The sequence below is a fragment of the Canis aureus genome, chromosome 21 (assembly GCF_053574225.1).
Source record: "Canis aureus isolate CA01 chromosome 21, VMU_Caureus_v.1.0, whole genome shotgun sequence".
Taxonomy (NCBI): Eukaryota; Metazoa; Chordata; class Mammalia; order Carnivora; family Canidae; genus Canis; species Canis aureus.
Genome location: NC_135631.1, coordinates 44,450,759 through 44,468,913, shown reverse-complemented (window position 1 = coordinate 44,468,913; position 18,155 = coordinate 44,450,759). Strand labels below are relative to the sequence as shown.

At 37.3% G+C, this 18,155-nt stretch overlaps 1 protein-coding gene across 2 annotated transcripts in view; it reads right to left on the bottom strand.

Moving 5' to 3' along the window:
- The window catches only part of STARD3NL (STARD3 N-terminal like), a 55,341-nt gene that overhangs the window by 18,043 nt on the left and 19,143 nt on the right, over positions 1-18,155 (bottom strand). For both annotated transcript variants that reach the window (XM_077864088.1, XM_077864087.1), the window contains 2 exons: positions 6,147-6,414; positions 480-557 (listed from right to left, as the gene is read on the bottom strand). In XM_077864088.1, the coding sequence (XP_077720214.1) occupies positions 480-557; positions 6,147-6,371 (303 nt within the window). In that variant the 5' untranslated portion in view covers positions 6,372-6,414. The remainder of the gene's footprint in view (positions 1-479; positions 558-6,146; positions 6,415-18,155) is intronic.

Here is an 18,155-nt window from a genome sequence, read left to right as displayed (position 1 = left end):
AAAGGGATTATAGGGGAAAGGAGGGAAAATGAGTGGGAAAAATTAGAGGGTGACAAAACATGAAAGACTCCCTAACTCTGAGAAATGAACAAGGAGTAGTGGAAGGGGAGGTGGGTGAGGGTATGGGGTGACTGGGTGATGGGCACTGAGGGGGCACCTGACGGGATGAGCACTGGGTGTCATACTATATGTTGGTAAATCGAACTTCAATAAAAAATATATATATTAAAAAAAAAAGGCTCCTTCTGTTGCCCTTCCTTATCTCTCATTAATCATTTTCTTTCCTTCCTGTGACAAGACGATTCATTACAAAGAGAGTGAGAGTGCACTGACTGGTCTGGAAACTGAGAGGGAAGGAAAGCCAGGGTTTAAGAGAGGGAAAGAGAGAATGGCATAGTGTGTGTGATCGACTCAGAAGAAATTCACTTGTGGTTAGATTCATCATATCTGAAGTGAAATGTAAAATAGGAAATACTTACGAATATATCAAAATAAGAGGAGTAGTAGTCATACTGCACCACCTCCTTCTCTAATGTGTTCTCAATGCCTCCATTCACCTAGAAAGGAGAGTGAGAAGTAAAAATGAGACATTTACGTGTGAAAATAATACAAGAAAACATACATGTAAGGTTTTGTACACACTTTTCTGCCTACCTTCTTAGAACCCTGAAATGTTAAAATAGGAAGAACAAATACTCATTAACTCTAATAGAAAAAATATTGAATAGCATTTCCCACTTCAATTCTGAATTCATTTATTCAACAAATATAAATGTATGATGAAAAACAATGCCTTGTTTGTAGTTCCTATTTTAGCAAACTAAAATGTTTTTAAAAACCGCTTCTTTTTTCTTCTAAATAAAATCTTCAATTATACAAATGTATAATTTTAAGGGAGACAATTCACATTCGTCCAGGGCTGCCCTCACTCTCTGCCCACTTTCCATTGTTTTAGCTCTTGGAAGGCCAATGGGTCCTCTAATCTTAGCAAAGATCAATAACATGGGACAGAAGTGTAGATATTCTCTCTGGTTTTTCTTTTTTATTTGCTCCTGGCATATGAAAACCCTGCACTTTTATCAACATATATTTTTAACGTGGTAATGAAATGAGGGACAAACCAGACCTACAATCATATGTGCTTAAGTTACAATAAATGATGAAAATCAGACCTAAGATTACAAACTTTCCTCTGCCAATTCTCCTACCAAGATGACTTTTAAATGATCAAGTTCAGAACTCTACATATTACACTTATAGAAAATATTTTTTTTAAAAAAATAAAATAATAGGGCATCTGTGTGGCTCAGTGGTTGAGTGTCTGCCTTTGGCTCAGGTCTGCCTTTGGCTCAGGTCGTGATCCTGGGGTCCTGGGATCGAGTCCCACGTTGGGCTCCCCACATGAAGCCTGCTTCTCCCTCTGCCCATGTTTCTGTGCCTCTCTTTGCGTCTCTCATGGATAAATACATAAAATCTTTTTTAAAAAATCAAGTAAAGGAACGTGTGTCTGACAGTTAATGCAGCAGTTAAGCAGACACTAGAATCATTAGGGCCAATGGATTAGGGAATATGACATGCAACAGTAAACTGGCATTTCCAATCTGGAGTATAGACATTGTTTATCCTGGCAAACTGATGGAGATGATCTGAAAAAGGACAAACTGAAGGGTGATGGACCAAAGACCTGGATAAATGAGGAGAAAATCAATTAAGGAATGCCTTTGTAAGGTTTGCTAATTGGTCAAACTGGAATTAAAGTTGCCACAAGGAATGGATCCTCTTGGCTTGGAAACTTTTACAAGTATTTGTATTTGTTGTTTAAATGCAAATATACCATAAAAAACATTTGGCACTTTAAAATCCCTTAAGGAGGTTTCGGTTTCTGTGTAATTTGTGCAGACTAGCTACTGACCTGCTTGAATATAGATCTATATAGCATATAGAATGGAAAACTTGGGAGCAAAGAAAAATAATTATTAAAAGCCAAACAATCATGCAGTGTTATCACTGTGTGTCTCCAAACTAAGGACACTTAGCACTATCTCAAATATTAGAAGAATGATTATTCCAACTGACCTACAGTAAAGAGGGGTTCTTAATCTCTATCCTCCTTGCTAAGAACAGCTAACAACCTGCTCATGAAGTTCTTCAATCAACAGACAGTAGAAAAAAGGTTTTCTACAGTATCTGCACACTTTAAAAGACCCTGATTTGGAGGGTGCCTGGGTGGCTCAGTTGGCTAAGCAGCTGACCCTTGGTTTCAGCTGAGATCATGATCTTGGGGTTGTGAGATCGAGGCCCATGTCAGGCTCTGTACTCAGCATGGAGTCTGCTGGGGATTCTCCTTCTTCCTTCTGATTCTCCCCCTGCTTATGTTCTCCCTCTCTCTAAATCTTTTTTTTTTTTTAAAAGACGGATTTTGTCTTGCCTTTAAATAGAGAAATCTCAATCTACATCTGTAGCTCCAACCTGCACTCTAAATCTTATTTCAAAATCTTTGTCTCTAGCTCAAGGTGTCCACTATAGACTCGTCTTTAGTTTCACATGGAACCTCTCCTCACAGTTCTGACAGAGCTCATCCTGTTCTTCTACATTCCAACACGAGAAATCTTCAGAGTCGTTTTTGGACACCGGGGATGATAAAACCAGCCTATCGGTAAGTCTATCAGCATACTTATTTTTTTAGTATTTTTCTAAGGTTAGCTTTTTCTTTTCTAGTCCCACCACCGTACATGGGATTCCTTTAACAGCTTTAGAACCGATCTGTCCGTAAGGTAATCCAACTGGCAAACCACTGCCACAAGATCTTTATCCATTCACCAAATATTTAATGAAAACGTATTAAGCGTCAAGTATGGTTCTAAATACAATGAATACTTTAGTAAACAAAATAGTATCTCTGTCTTTATGGAACTTATATTCTACCAAGCAGTGAGAGATGACAAACAAGAAAATAAGTGCCATGCAGAGAACAAAGCAGAGCAGGGTGACACTGTAATGGTTGACTTCTTTTGGTCCAGTGGTAAATGGAAGGCTTCTCTGTGGTAATATTTAAACTGACAGATTACCAGCATGATAAGCAGTCAGAATCTGCATCAAGATAAAGGCATTTAACCATTTCATTTAGAAGGAACAACTAGTATAAAGGCCCCAAACAGAAGAGAGTTTGTTACATTGTGAGACCAGGAGGCACGTCTGGGCTGCTCTGGGTGGACCAGAACAGAGAGAGAGTAGGGAAGGAAGTCTGGAAGCTCCTTGGGGCTGTGCAAGCCATGTTACAGCATTTGGATTTTATTCAAAGTGCTCTGATAGGTCAGTGAAGGGTTATACATAGAAAGTAACATTATCTGATTTGTGTTTTTACTTTTAAAAGTCCCTCTGGCTTCTGTGAGGAGAATGGGCATTAGGAGGACAAGAGTGGAAATAGGCAAATCGACTGGGCCTCTGGTACAGTAGTTTGGATGAGTGCTAGCACCGGCATTGTTGAGGGGACCAACTATAGGAATGGAAAGAAGAGGTCACATTTTGAATATATTCTACAAGCAGATTTGACAGGGCTTACTTTTCCCCTGGATGTGGAGCGTGAGAAATACAAAACAAACAAGCAACTTAATAAACGATGAGTCTTCATTTTTGGCCTGAGAATCCTGCTTCCTTGAAGCAAGGAGGAAAACTGGCTACTTTGAAAGTCATAGATGAGGGCAAAGTATTTTGGTTACTGTTATGATTGCAGAGGACAGCTGAGTCCCATTACTCTGCCAAAAGCCTAACACCCTTTGTGCTATTTCTTTCCTCTTTTCAAGACCAACACTACAAGGCAGTATAAGATACGTGTCTTATCTCCTCAGCCAAACTTCAAATCTTATATAATTTTTTTTGTGTAGTTCACCATGCCCTATGCCCTAGCACTCAGAAACGTAGAGACATGTAAAAAGAACAATGGATGTGAGTGATTAGAGATTTAGAGACAGACCACAAATTAAAGGGATGAATAACCCAGGTCAGGACTGACAATATAAAACAAACCGAATTAGAAACTAAATGTTAATAAATCATTTATTAATAATAAATAAATAAATAAATAAATAAATAAATAAATAAATAAATCTTTGCTTAAAAGGTCAAGATGTGCTATTTTACTATATTCTTATATGATCTTTTAATTTTCCAACAGGGGTAACTAGTAGTCAGTGGAAAAGTTGAGTCTTAAAACACATATCTTAATTTGAAAAGATATATGCACCCCTATGTTTACTGCAGCATTGTACGATAGCCAAGAAATGGAAGCAACCCAAGTGTCCATCAACAGATGAATGAAGATGTGGTGTATACACACACATACACACACACACACACACACACACACACTGGAATATTAGCCATGAAAAAGAATGTGATCCTGCCCTTTGCAATAATGTGGATGGACCTAGAGGGTGTTATGCTAAGTGGAATAAGTCAGAGAAAGACAAATACCATATGATTTCTCACTCACATGTGGAACTTAAGAAACAAAATAAATGAACAAATGAAAAAAAAGAGACAAACAAAACAGACTCTTAAATACAGAGAACTGATGGTTGCCTGAGTGGAGGTGGGTGGGGTGATGCATGAAACAGAGGGGATTAAGAGGCATAAGCTTCCAGTTACAAAACAGATAAGTCACAGAGATGAAAAGTACAGCATAAGAAATATAGTCAGTGAGACAGCAATATTGTTGTCTGGTGACAGATGGTGACTATGCTTATTGTGAGGACTGAGTGATGTACAGGAATGTTGAATCATTATGTTCTGAAACTAATATACCATTGTATATGTTCATTATACTTCAATAAAAAAATTAAATAAAAATACCTTTCTTAATTGCTAGGCCTAGTGATTTTTTTTTATTTATAACATGTTGCATAGAGGCAAAAACCGATCCTCTCTGATGAACAATAACAGTGCACAGTCCACTTCACTTCCATTTCAATTTTGTTGAAGCAATAAGAAAGGAAGGATGAGAGAGTGTGATCTCCCCCCCCCCCACAATTTCACACACTTAAAAGCAGATAGTGATATTACTGGTAAATCAATAAATGCTTTGATTTTGTGCTGTCATTAAAATTAAAATTAAATTAAATTAAAATTAAAATTTTTAAGTGAGTTCCCTTAAAACTACTGCTATGCTTTCCTGTTAAAAGATGTATTTCTTTTCATTTCTTAATACACAGTCATTAGTTTTGGAAACTTTAACTCTTTTGAAATACATATTAATTTAAATATTGTCTTTAAAATATACATGTGGGACAAATAATAAAAAATATTCTAAATTACGATGTTTCTAAATTACAATGTCTTATCACTGGCTTGATTGGTTTTAAACAACTCTTGCCTGTGAAGAAAGCATTCTGGAAGTTTCCTATTTGTTGGTAAGGAATATAAACAGAGCCAAGGCTTTGGGAGAAAACAAATCTATTGAGTTATATAAAATATATTATTTAAATGTATTTTTACCTTTATTAATGTAGCAACTGGAGAACTTAATCATCTGTGAGGCTTGCATTATATTTCCATTGGACAGTATTAGTCCAGATAATTATATGACAATATAACTGCATAGACTTGACAAGACAGAGATAAACCTCCAAATGTTTCTACAACATTTTTTTCCATAAAATATGAATAGTCCCTTTCTGAAACAGTAAAGAATGCATGAAAAATCTCAAACATGGGGATTAGAAAAGTAGGTTTAACAGCTAAAACATATTCCAGAGGCTTACTACCTTTTTGGAACAAGAAAAGGGTCAGGAAATAAATACTCAAGTCAAGCACTGAGCACTAAAGCCAGTCATGAACAATAGGTAAATGGATGGGCAGGGTTGTGTTCCAATAAAACTTTATAAAAAAGGCCAGATGAATCTGTCCCCCAGGCTGCAGTTTGTTCACTCCTGGTATAGAGCAAAACACCATGAATTCAAACTTCAAAGTGAGTTTAAATGACCTGGCTTTGCTTTAAAACATGCCAATACAGCACAAGAAAAGTCAAAATCAGCTGGAAAAGAGCATGGAATTCACAAAATGAGACAGAAATGATGAGAAAAATAAGAAAATTGTTTCCTGTCTCTGGAAACAACTCTTATATAAAGTCATGGGAAAAAAACACTTACATTTAACTCTATTATCCACAGTAATGTTACAAATAAGAGGTCAAAGGTGACAAACAAACAGAAAGTCCTCCTGACATCAGATATGCCTTTCTTCTCTCTTCCTTCATAGGATTCAATCCTGGCCATGAGGTGTGTAGGGTTGATGGAATGGACGTCGCGCAAAGAAGCGTGAGAGCTCTGGCTCCCTGTGAGAGCGTTTTCCATGTCTTCTTGCAGGGGGTTCATCCTGAAGGAAGGTTAAAGGAGCCTTTTTCCAACTTCACCATCCCTAGAGAAAGGAGAGCTTTGTGTTAAATCAGAGCTCACCTAACACCACCATGCCAGCCCCACCACCCACCACCGTGCAACTGTTTCTTTAATGAGCAACAGTGTCTTAACTGAAGACATTTGTTTTGATGAAGACAATAAAGAGAAAGTGAAATGGGAAGCAATTCTAGATGTTATCAATCAATACCACAAAAGAGCTGTTACAGAAATGAATGAAATAAAGAAGAATGCAAATTTACAGTATTAAAGAGAGAAGACAGGATGCTAACCACATGAGAAAGGTATAACTGATAATCCAGAGCAGACCCGTCCTTTGCTGTGCCAGGGATAAAACCTTTCCAACTCTGTGTCATTTCTCCTGAACCAGGAAAACATTTTCTGAAAGCTCCCCAGACAGTAGGTAACCAGAATATCTAAACTAGACAGGAAAAACATATTCCTGAAGAGGAAATGCATTTCCCCATCACCTCTGAATGAGTAAGCATGTTTCCTGGCCTCTTCTTGGAAAAGAAGTACACCCCCCCCCACCACCACCACCAAAGTTCAGCATTATGCAAACACCTCTGTGCTAATTACACAAGTTACAGCTCTATCTAGAGATCCAGGGCCATCTCTCCCCAAGATCAGGATGTGCTTCTATAATAAAGGTAAAAGATTAGTAATCTAAGTGGTCTGATCACCTCACAGGTGATGCAAAGTCATGAAACAGTATGGTGAACGGTGTCGTTTACCAAATATTCCCGTTTCCCTCCCATAGCATCTCTCCCCATGGGAGGATTCTATACCCCTGGCTCTATCAACCTCATGAGCCTTTCTTTGGCCAATGTATCGCAAGCAGAAGTCTGTGTGCCACTTTTGTCCAGATCTAGGAAAAATGCATTGATTCCTTTCTTTCTAGCATAGTGACTGGTGATGTCCAGATAAAGAAAAGCATTTTCAAGGTGAGTAAAATAGAATTTGTTAACAGACTGCTGAGATTTTCCTAAAGCACTGTTTTCCCACTTGGTCCTATTCACAGTCCAGAACTATCTCTTTACACATGACCCTCACTTCTCTCCCTTCCCACATTCGGGAACAAAAGTCCTTCCCACATTTTCATAGATGTGGTAATAAAATGAATTAACATTCTTGAAAGCAATTTGGTTACATAAACTAAGATGCTTTAAAATATTCATCCTTCTTGGGCTAGTAACCTTACTTCAGCAAACCTAGAGAAAATTAACTGTAGACCTTCAGGACAGAAACTGATCTATGTCATTAGAGGTCAGGTTTGTGATTACTCTTGAGCAAGAAGTTGACTAGAGCTCACAAGTTTGATCAAATTCCATTTCTTGGCTTGAGTAGTACTACCATGGATGTAGGTAGTGGTTTCAGTGGTATATTGATTTGTGAATATTCAAAATGCTATACACTTATGTACACTTACCTATTTATGAACTGTGTATGTGTCTCTGTTAAGCAGACCTTATCATCATATATCTATAATAGTTCTGGTTAGAAAACAATCTAAATATCTAACAGAAAGGTAATAATCATAGATAAATAGATAAATCATAGTACAGACACAGTAGTCATTGAAATACTTATACAGTATTTAGAAGTCAGAAAAAGGCTTATATTACAATAGTAACTAGCCTAAAAGCTGAATATTAAATGGAACACACATACACATACAGAGTATGTTCACAATTTTGTAAAAATAAAACCAAATTTTTAAAAGAATGTACCTATAAAGCATATCAAACGTTAATACTGATTATCTCTCCCTGATAATATTATATCCCCCCTTTTCCTTTTCCATATTTTCAGATTCCCTATTTTGTTCATAGTGTATTTACAACAGGAAGGACTAAATTCAAACGTAATATTTTTATAGTCCTGGACAGATGTCCCAGGACTTTATGAGGCTCTTTCCTACTTTTTCAACACATCCGGGTGACAGTAGATAACATCATCTTGGACGTTCTGAAAAGCTCAAAGAAGTCCACTTCAGTGCTTTGTAAAATAAAATAAAAAATTCCAAAAACCAAAATTATTTATACACAATTTCTTTCTCAATGAGATCATTACCATCCTAGGGGAAGGAATACCATTGGCATATTCCCCAGTATAGTTGCTCTTAAAACAAAGTTTGCAAAACACTAAATTTACATGCCAGGCTTCTAGGAGTTCATTCTGAAACAATAAATAAAAAGGAAAGCAACTGTGTTTTCTGTGATGAAACACACATTTCAGAGTTCAAAAAGACACCAGAAATGCTCTCTAAATTTGAACCCAGATAAATACAGACCTATTTCTGTAATAATACATTCTACAGTAAGAAAAAGCAATCTAAATAGCGTTTAAACCAATCTAATATTCTATTAGCAACTGTATCTAAAAATTAAATTCTCAAGTCTACTAAACTGTACAGACAATCCAACAAATTCACAACTGAAACTCAGGGCTGTTTTTAGGAAGAAAATCACTTCCAAGGTAATTAGATCATTTTCTCAGGCTCATTCATTCCTCCTTCCCTGAGCCCATTCCTCATGAATAAAAAATGGTAACAAAAGGCGAACCCTAGAAATCGAGCCTATTTCAAACTAAAACCTGACACCATACAATGGTATGCACCTGCCTTGAGAAATGAGAATCATTACATTATCTTTTAGATTCATGTGCACAACTGCTAACTAGCTAAAATATATAGGTATTTATATACCTTCAACAATAGTTACTCAAAGCACAGACTGTCGTGAGCAGATTGATTCTTATCAGACTGATCCTTCCCTAGGACAGAGGGAAATCTTAAAGGGGAGAGCTTCCTTTTAATGTATAAAAAAAGAGAAGGGTACTACATAAAGCCCCTTCCAACTCTACAATCATAGGACTTCATGCTAACTTTGTTCTCCCAAGATTCAAGTGTGGATTCCTCTAGGAAGACGTCACTGAAATGCTTGCCACATTCCAATCCCCAGGCAGGGTCAAGCACATCTTCAAGTTCCCCTGGGACTGTAGACATGCCACTTCCGGTATTGCTTACCACAATGTGCCCTAATTACCCATTACTCGCCTCTCTCTCCTGCTGGTCAGTGTGCTCCATAAAGGCCTTGAGTTTGACTTGCATACCTCTGTGCCCCAGGAATTACCACAGTATATTGCACATGGCAGGAACAAAACAACTGCTGACTAAGTCAATTCTACCATCTAGCACAGTTGGCTTTCAAAATTCTCTGAATGGAAGAGACGACAACTGTTTTTTTCTAAGGAAGAGCTTGGATATTCGCCCAGTTATAATTTTGGAACTATTGAATATTCAGTTCTTGGTACTGAGAGCCTCTGGGGTTGGCTTGAGGAAAGCTAAGCCTCTCTAACGTGGGTGTTACGCATTGATTAGCTGTATGCACAGGAACCTAAATCTACAATTCAAGATTTTTTCCAAATATGGGGAAAAAATATGGGGGATGAGGAGTGGGGTGGAGAATTATTAAAAAAAAGACAAACATCTCCTTATCTTTTTCTTGGATTTGTATAAGATGAGAATCCCCTTTTGTTGTTTCAGTTTTTGAAAATGAGATTCCTGTCTTCCTGCCTAGATCAATATCTTCCTATACTATAATATTAGCCAGCTATTTTTATAATCATGCTGTTTTAACAACTGCCTAAAATTCAGTGGCTTAAGACAATCTACATTTATTCTCAAGCTCACAGGTCTATAGGTTGCCTGAAGTTCAGCTTATCTAGTAGAGGCTCAGCTGGGCAATGAGGCTTCTGAGGCTCAGCTGGGCAATGAGGCTTCTGGGGACAGTAGAACTTGGCTTCACACTGTGTGTTCCATCTACTCTGATCTTTGTCTGTCCTCCTCCTTGGACCAGGACTATCTGGGTCATGTTATTTTCATGGCAAGTGGCAAGAGCACATGAGACAAGCTAGATCATGTAAATACATTTACAATCTTTGTATACACGTCTGCTCATATTCTATCAGCCAAAGTATATCTCAAGGCCATGCCCGAAGGCAGCAGAGCTGGGATGTACGCTCCATTCAAAGAAGAGGAGAAGGAGTATTTGCTGGTTAACGTTCCAATCCAGCACAGCTATCAAGGTTCTAAACCAGGGTTGGCAAACTATAGCCTGAAGGTCAAATAATGGCCTGCTGCCTGTTTTTGAATATCGGGTTTTAATAGAACACCACCACACCCAATCGTATTGTCTATGGATGCTTTCACACTATGATGGCAGAGGTGAATTGTCACAACAGAAACCATATACTACAATATTTACTATGGGCATTTTTCTAGAAAGAGGGATTACTGTTTTCATTAGCTTCACAAAGAAGACCCATGTAAGATTTAGAGTTGTTTAGATTAGCAAAACTAGGTTAATTGATGAATATTAATTTTTCCGACACATGCTCTGATTGCGTGATTGGCAAAAACCTGTAATTCATTCTAATTTTTCCACAAGTTGCTCTAGTGACACCACAGGTTAGGTATACACCTTAATGGTGGCTTACCCGAGGGCCACTTCAGCAGTGCCTACAGCATAAATATGCTGCTCTTTGACTTAATTCTCTTTCCTTAATTTCACACTACCAGAATTGGAGAAAAACTATGCCCCATTTATGTTGGTAGCTTCATGAATGATGATATCCTTCCCACATGCAAGAACCGAAACAAAAAGAACAAAGATCCTTTCTGCTACCAAAGAGAAATGCTTACATCTTTGGGATTCTTCTACTGCACTCATCCCCAGGCTGGGTGCAAATGCTGAGCCAAAACTTCAACTCCATCTGCTTCAGCACAGAACTGATACTATCCAGATGGTAAACAGCAGCTGCTCTGAGCACTCACTACCACTGCTAGCATCAGACAAAAGTCCCACACATTCTTGTACCTTCCTAGGAGGAGTAGAGAGAGCCTCTAGGCACCTATTGCCGGTGCCAAACCATGTCTTTCAACCCAACCACCCAAGCTTCTTCTCTGTACTACTTCTGGCAACAGCCAGGACACTGTATGTTCTCCAAGAGAGTGTCAGAATGACAGACTTTAAAATCACTTAATTTTAGACAAACTTTAGTCATCATCTTAACCAAAGGGCTAGGGAGCAGACTTGGCTTATAGGCATGTTTTGATTGGTCTTGCACATTGTTTCTCAAGATTTTGAACTAATCGCTAACATTTTAAATAATAAATTTTCATATAAAAATCCAGATGTGCAGCTTCCCTTGAAAAGTTAAAAATAGAATCCCCAGGCCTGCATTTCCTTACCATGACAATAAAGTCAAGAAGCTGCTGACCTCTTTAGATGGGGCATGCACTTTCTACTTGGCCTAGGTTTTGACCTAGCTTGGAGGCATTTGAGTTTGCCACTCTGACCTATTTCCTTGTTTTATAGACAAGGAGATGAATTAACACTTGAAGACTAGTCTCATATTGTTTCAAAGCTTTCATCTTTGTTACCAAAGTTATTCTTGCCTATAAAACAAATGTATTCTTAAAGATAAATTAAAAATAAAGAAAAGAAAAAAAATAAAGAAAAGAGAATCTGAGGCCTATGTGGATTATAGGGATGTGCCCATCTAAGAGATACTTTAAAATATATTTTAAGATTAAAATTTGGGTCTTCTACTTCTTTCCTCTCCATCACTCTGCCTCCTCCCAGATTACTAAAAGGAACTAGGAGTTCCTTAGTGTTTAAATGGACCCAGGGATGCAGGCAATGAATTTGAGAGTCCGTAGAGACACGGGCTGCCTCGCTGTGCCCACTCTATCATAGGACTGGGTTTCTTTGGGAGGAAGAAGCAGCCTCAGCTGGCTATCCTCTTGTAAGGCCCACATATAATAAGACCTAGTTTATGATGGCAAAAGTCCTATCTAGAGTCTAAAGGTTCCAAGATTAATCAGCTAGAACTGGGGAATGGGAATATTGAGAAAATAACCTGACACTTACAAACATGCCCTGCCAGTAAGAGAAAGAGGCATGGTAACTAAGAAACATAGACGCTTTAAAGAATAAACATGCAGGGAACCCTGGGTGGTGCAGCGGTTTAGCGCCTGCCTTTGGCCCAGGGCGCAATCCTGGAGACCCGGGATTGAATCCCACGTCGGGCTCCCGGTGCATGGAGCTTGCTTCTCTCTCCGCCTATGTCTCTGCCTCTCTCTCTCTCTCTCTCTCTGTGACGATCATAAATAAATAAAAATTAAAAAAAAAAAAAAGAATAAACATGCAGAGAGAGAGGATGTGGGAAGGGAGCTAAAGCCAACCCGGAGTGTCAAAAAAACATAGTGAAACAACCTTCCTATTTTAAAGATCTCAGTATGAGGTGAGCAAAGCTCTGCTATGCCTAAGAGTTGGATATCCTACATGTCAAACTCAATTATTAACCTTTCGTAAAATAAAAATGTCAAGACAGTGTGGTACTGGCACAAAAACAGACGCATAGATCAGTGGAACAGAATAGAGAATCCAGAAGTGGACCCTGAACTTTATGGGCAACTAATATTCGATAAAGGAGGAAAGACTATCCATTGGAAGAAAGACAGTCTCTTCAATAAATGGTGCTGGGAAAATTGGACATCCACATGCAGAAGAATGAAACTAGACCACTCTCTTGCACCATACACAAAGATAAACTCAAAATGGATGAAAGATCTAAATGTGAGACAAGATTCCATCAAAATCCTAGAGAAGAACACAGGCAACACCCTTTTTGAACTCGGCCACAGTAACTTCTTGCAAGATACATCCACAAAGGCAAAAGAAACAAAAGCAAAAATGAAGTATTGGGACTTCATCAAGATAAGAAGCTTTTGCACAGCAAAGGATACAGTCAACAAAACTAAAAGACAACCTACAGAATGGGAGAAGATATTTGCAAATGACATATCGAATAAAGGGCTAGTTTCCAAGATCTATAAAGAACTTCTTAAACTCAACACCAAAGAAACAAACAATCCAATCATGAAATGGGCAAAAGACATGAACAGAAATCTCACAGAGGAAGACACAGACATGGCCAACATGCATATGAGAAAATGCTCTGCATCACTTGCCATCAGGGAAATACAAATCAAAACCACAATGAGATACCACCTCACACCAGTGAGAATGGGGAAAATTAACAAGGCAGGAAACAACAAATGTTGGAGAGGATGCAGAGAAAAGGGAACCCTCTTACACTGTTGGTGGGAATGTGAACTGGTGCGGCCACTCTGGAAAACTGTGTGGAGGTTCCTCAAACAGTTAAAAATATACCTGCCCTACGACCCAGCAATTGCACTGTTGGGGATTTACCCCAAAGATACAAATGCAGTGAAACGCCGGGACACCTGCACCCCGATGTTTATAGCAGCAATGGCCACGATAGCCAAACTGTGGAAGGAGCCTCGGTGCCCAACGAAAGATGAATGGATAAAGAAGATGTGGTTTATGTATACAATGGAATATTACTCAGCTATTAGAAATGACAAATACCCACCATTTGCTTCAACGTGGATGGAACTGGAGGGTATTATGCTGAGTGAAGTAAGTCAGTCGGTGAAGGACAAACATTATATGTGCTCATTCATTTGGGGAATATAAATAATAGTGAAAGGGAATATAAGGGAAGGGAGAAGAAATGTGTGGGAAATATCAGAAAGGGAGACAGAACGTAAAGACTGCTAACTCTGGGAAACGAACTAGGGGTGGTGGAAGGGGAGAAGGGCGGGGGGTGGGAGTGAATGGGTGACGGGCACTGGGGGTTATTCTGTATGTTAGTAAACTGAACACCAATAAAAAATAAATTAAAAAAAAATAAAATAATAAAATAAAATAAAATAAAAGAGAAAAAAATAAAAATAAAATAAATAAATAAATAAAAATGTCTACTTCATGTTTGCTTAAGTGAAGCTTATATTTTTTAAAACCTCCAAAGTGGTTTGTAGAAAAGATGTTCTAAACAAGGAAAAAGTACAATTCATTGCCCTGTACTTCATGCTGTTGGTGTTATGAGGTATGTCGATCTTAGCCTGGAAAGTAAAGGCCTGGTACAATGCTGATGAAAGTGGCTTTAGAAAGACTGGCAGTGGGCAAAGTTAAGGAGCTGACGCCTCTGTGCAACACTTGGGCTTCCTGAGCTGGAGAACCAGGATTACAAAGTACTACAGGCAGTTTAAAAAAATCAAGGTCAAACAAACCCTTTTTTGGGGGGCAAATAGCCCACTACCTATTGGTTCACATTTCAAAAGTCTTGGTTTACTTTATGCCATATAATACTTCAAACTAAATACAATGTCTACAAAAATATTTCTAAAATCTAGGCTATTGGATTGAATTTTATTATCTTTTATTTTGTTTGAGGTTTTTATTTAAATTTTAGTTAACATACAGTGTAATATTGATTTCAGTAGAATTTAATGATTCATCATCTACATATAACCCTCAGTGGTCATCACTAGTGCCCTCCTTAATGCCCACCACCCAGCTAGCCCATCTCTCACCCATGTCTTCTTCAGCATCCTTCAGTATGTTCTTTATAGTCATCATAAAGAATGAAATCTTGCCATTTGCAAGGACACGGATGGAGCTAGAATGTATTATGCTAAGTGAAGTAAGTCAGTCAGTCAGAGAAAGACAATTATCCTAGGATTGAATTTTAGTAAAAAAATTTAGTAAAAAATTCTATAAAGCACTTAAATTAAATCACCCTGTTGTTTGGTATTACTTCAAATAAAAAAAAAACTCTTTCCTCAGTCAAGTCAAATTTTGCCAGTAGATCCCTATAAGTTTAACAATTGAGTGAAATATTAAAAAAAAAAAGAAATGTATGTGCATGTATAAAAACTCTGCAAAGCTTTTTACAGATCTGCCCATATCATCAGGGCTACAATGGGGGAGGAAAGAGAATTTTGAAACAATTAATACTGCTCTCTGATAAACAATAAATTCAACACATCAATAATCAGAGTAGAAATACTGTGTTCCTAAAGAAGTAAAATGGTTCGCAGACCAAGATAGGAAAACACTGACAGGACATATGTTCATCCCTCAAGAGGGGAAGAGGAAATGTGCCCATCAGAAAACGGATGGATGGAGGTCAGTCCAGAAGACAGAAAAGGACTATCACGACATATGGAAGCTGTATTTAGCCTGGCATCTTCAAGTGGGAGTACCCTGACTGTTGGATTTTCAGTATCTCCAGTCCACAGGCCAGATTATTTCTATGATTAATATGATGGTATAAAGGTATCATCAGTGCCTTTTGTCACTAAACAATTTAATAATTCCTTGCATGCCTCCTACTACCTTTTAAAAATTGTTTCTTATTAAAATGTCATAGTGTAGATAGATAAACAATAGACTGACCAGCTTGAAATAAACAGTCTACATAGCAGCTACAGTATTCACTGCAGATGTGAGATGTGAATTAACCCATGGGGCTCTATAAACAGATGGTGACAAATCGAGTTTCTCGCGCATCAAGAGAAAGAGCTGTACTATAACAAAGACTATATGATGCTGCTGAGAAATTTTTGGGGAAGTGGATGTCTGGATGTCACCTGATGATCCTCAAAAGCATTGCTCTTTGAGAACTCCTAGAGATACCAACTCTGAATGGTAGTCATCTTTAAATATTAGCATATTTTGTTTAGTGACGTTCCAAAAATAAGAGATTTATAGAAAGTCATACATTCACTCGATTCTTCTTCCAATATCTCCTTATAAACTTACAAGATACACAACAGTTGTGAGAATGGACATCCTTGTCGTATTCCTAACCCGAGGGGAAAGCTCTCAGTTTTTTTCAATTGAGGATGATATTCGCAGTGGGTCTTTCATATTTGGCTTTTATGATGTTGACGTATGCTCCTTCTGTCCCTATGTGGTGGAGGGTTTTTATCAAGAAAGGATGATGTATTTTGTCCGTCTACTGAGGGAATCATGCAGTTCTTACCCTTTCTTTTATTAATGCGGTGTATCACACAGATTTATTTGTGGACTTATATGCAATTATCAATAATTTTCTGTAAGTAAATTATTAAGAGGACCACAGTTATCAGGCTCAAAACAGAGATAGAATAAATGAACTTGACTCTGTCATGGTAATACAGTACATTTGCCTATTTTAAAATCTAATTTACTAGTATTTGAGTATGAATATTAATTCATAACCAATAAAAGGCAGGGGAAGTTCAGCTAAAGCTTCTTAATAAGGATATAGATTCTGACATATATCCTCTTAACTAAGCAAATATAGCTAATATTTAGATAAGTGTAATACATTTGAAATCAGATGTAAGATTTACCACTCAGTATCAATAATGTATGCCTTACCAGAAAGAACAGAGATAAAACATGCATCTTAAAAATGAATAAAATGTAAAAGCTAAGTAAATGATAGATTACAATCAAAATGGGAGGTTTAATAGTTTACTTTTTTAAAATATCTATTGGTATTTTAATGACATACATATGGATGCAGATTATTTGAATACATAAGTTTTTTAAAGCTTGATAATTATTTTTTAACCGCTCCGTCATAGACTATATGTTATTTTGAAGATATAATATTCTTATATTGAATTAGATTTTTTTCAGCATAAAACTATACTACTAAAAAAATCTAATTCAATAAGTCTTAAAATTTGGAACTGTATATAGAAAAAATAATGCATAATAGACACTCAGAGCAGTACTTTCTAAAATAACTACTGAGATAAATATATAAAAATTTTTGTAATTAAATTTAAAAACTGATAGTTAGACCTTAGGAAAATGTTCATATGGAGATGTTTATAAAAGACTTCTGAAGAGGCTCCTGGGTGGCTCAGTCCGTTAAATATTTGACTCTTGATTTTGGCTCAGGTCATGATCTCAGGGTCCTGGGATCAAGCCCCACGTCAGCCTCCACACACTCAGCTGCTTGAGATTCTCTCTCTCTCCCTTTCCCTCTGCCCTGCCTTCCCCCCTGCATGTGCATACCTGCTCTTTCTCAATAAATAAATAAATAAATAAATCTAAAAAAAATTCTGAAAATGTTCTACTATAGAATCACTGAAGTAAGAACACGTGAAACTCTCTGATATTGAATGTAAAGTTCCATTTTTTCCTTTCCTATATCAGGGATGAAAAGTGGATACAATGGAAGTAAAACATCTTACTCTGGAAAAAAAAATTCATTTGTATAAAAAAAAAATAACAGCAAAAATAGTGGAAAGTTGCACTTATAAAATTCACTTCAAGTGCTTTAATTACTTTTTAAATAAAGAATAAAATTTAAAAATTAGACATTTTGGGATGCCTGGGTGGCTTAGCCATTGAGAGTGTCTGCCATCGACTCAAGGCATGATCTTGGGGTCCCGGGATCAAGTATCACATTGGGCTCCGTGCATGGAGCCGGCTTCTCCCTCTGCCTGTGTCTCTGCCTCTCTCTTTCTTTGTCTCTCATGAATAAATAAAATACTTATAAAAAAATTAGAAACTTAAATTATAAGGTTACAAAAATCACAAGTATCCTACAGGGAAAAATATTAAAGAAAAGAAAAACAAGAGTATAATTAATAAATAAATCCTAAAGGAGAAGGATAAATGTTCCAAGCTGGGGGATGGATATAATAGGTTTCATTATACTAAACTCTCTACCTTTGCAAATGGATGAAAAATTCCACAAATTTAAAATATATAAATAAACCCAAGAAATAGGAAAATAGGTAAACTTAGACTGGAAATACTAAATCAAGAAGATGTAGATGGCCTGACTACAATGAACCATCCCAAA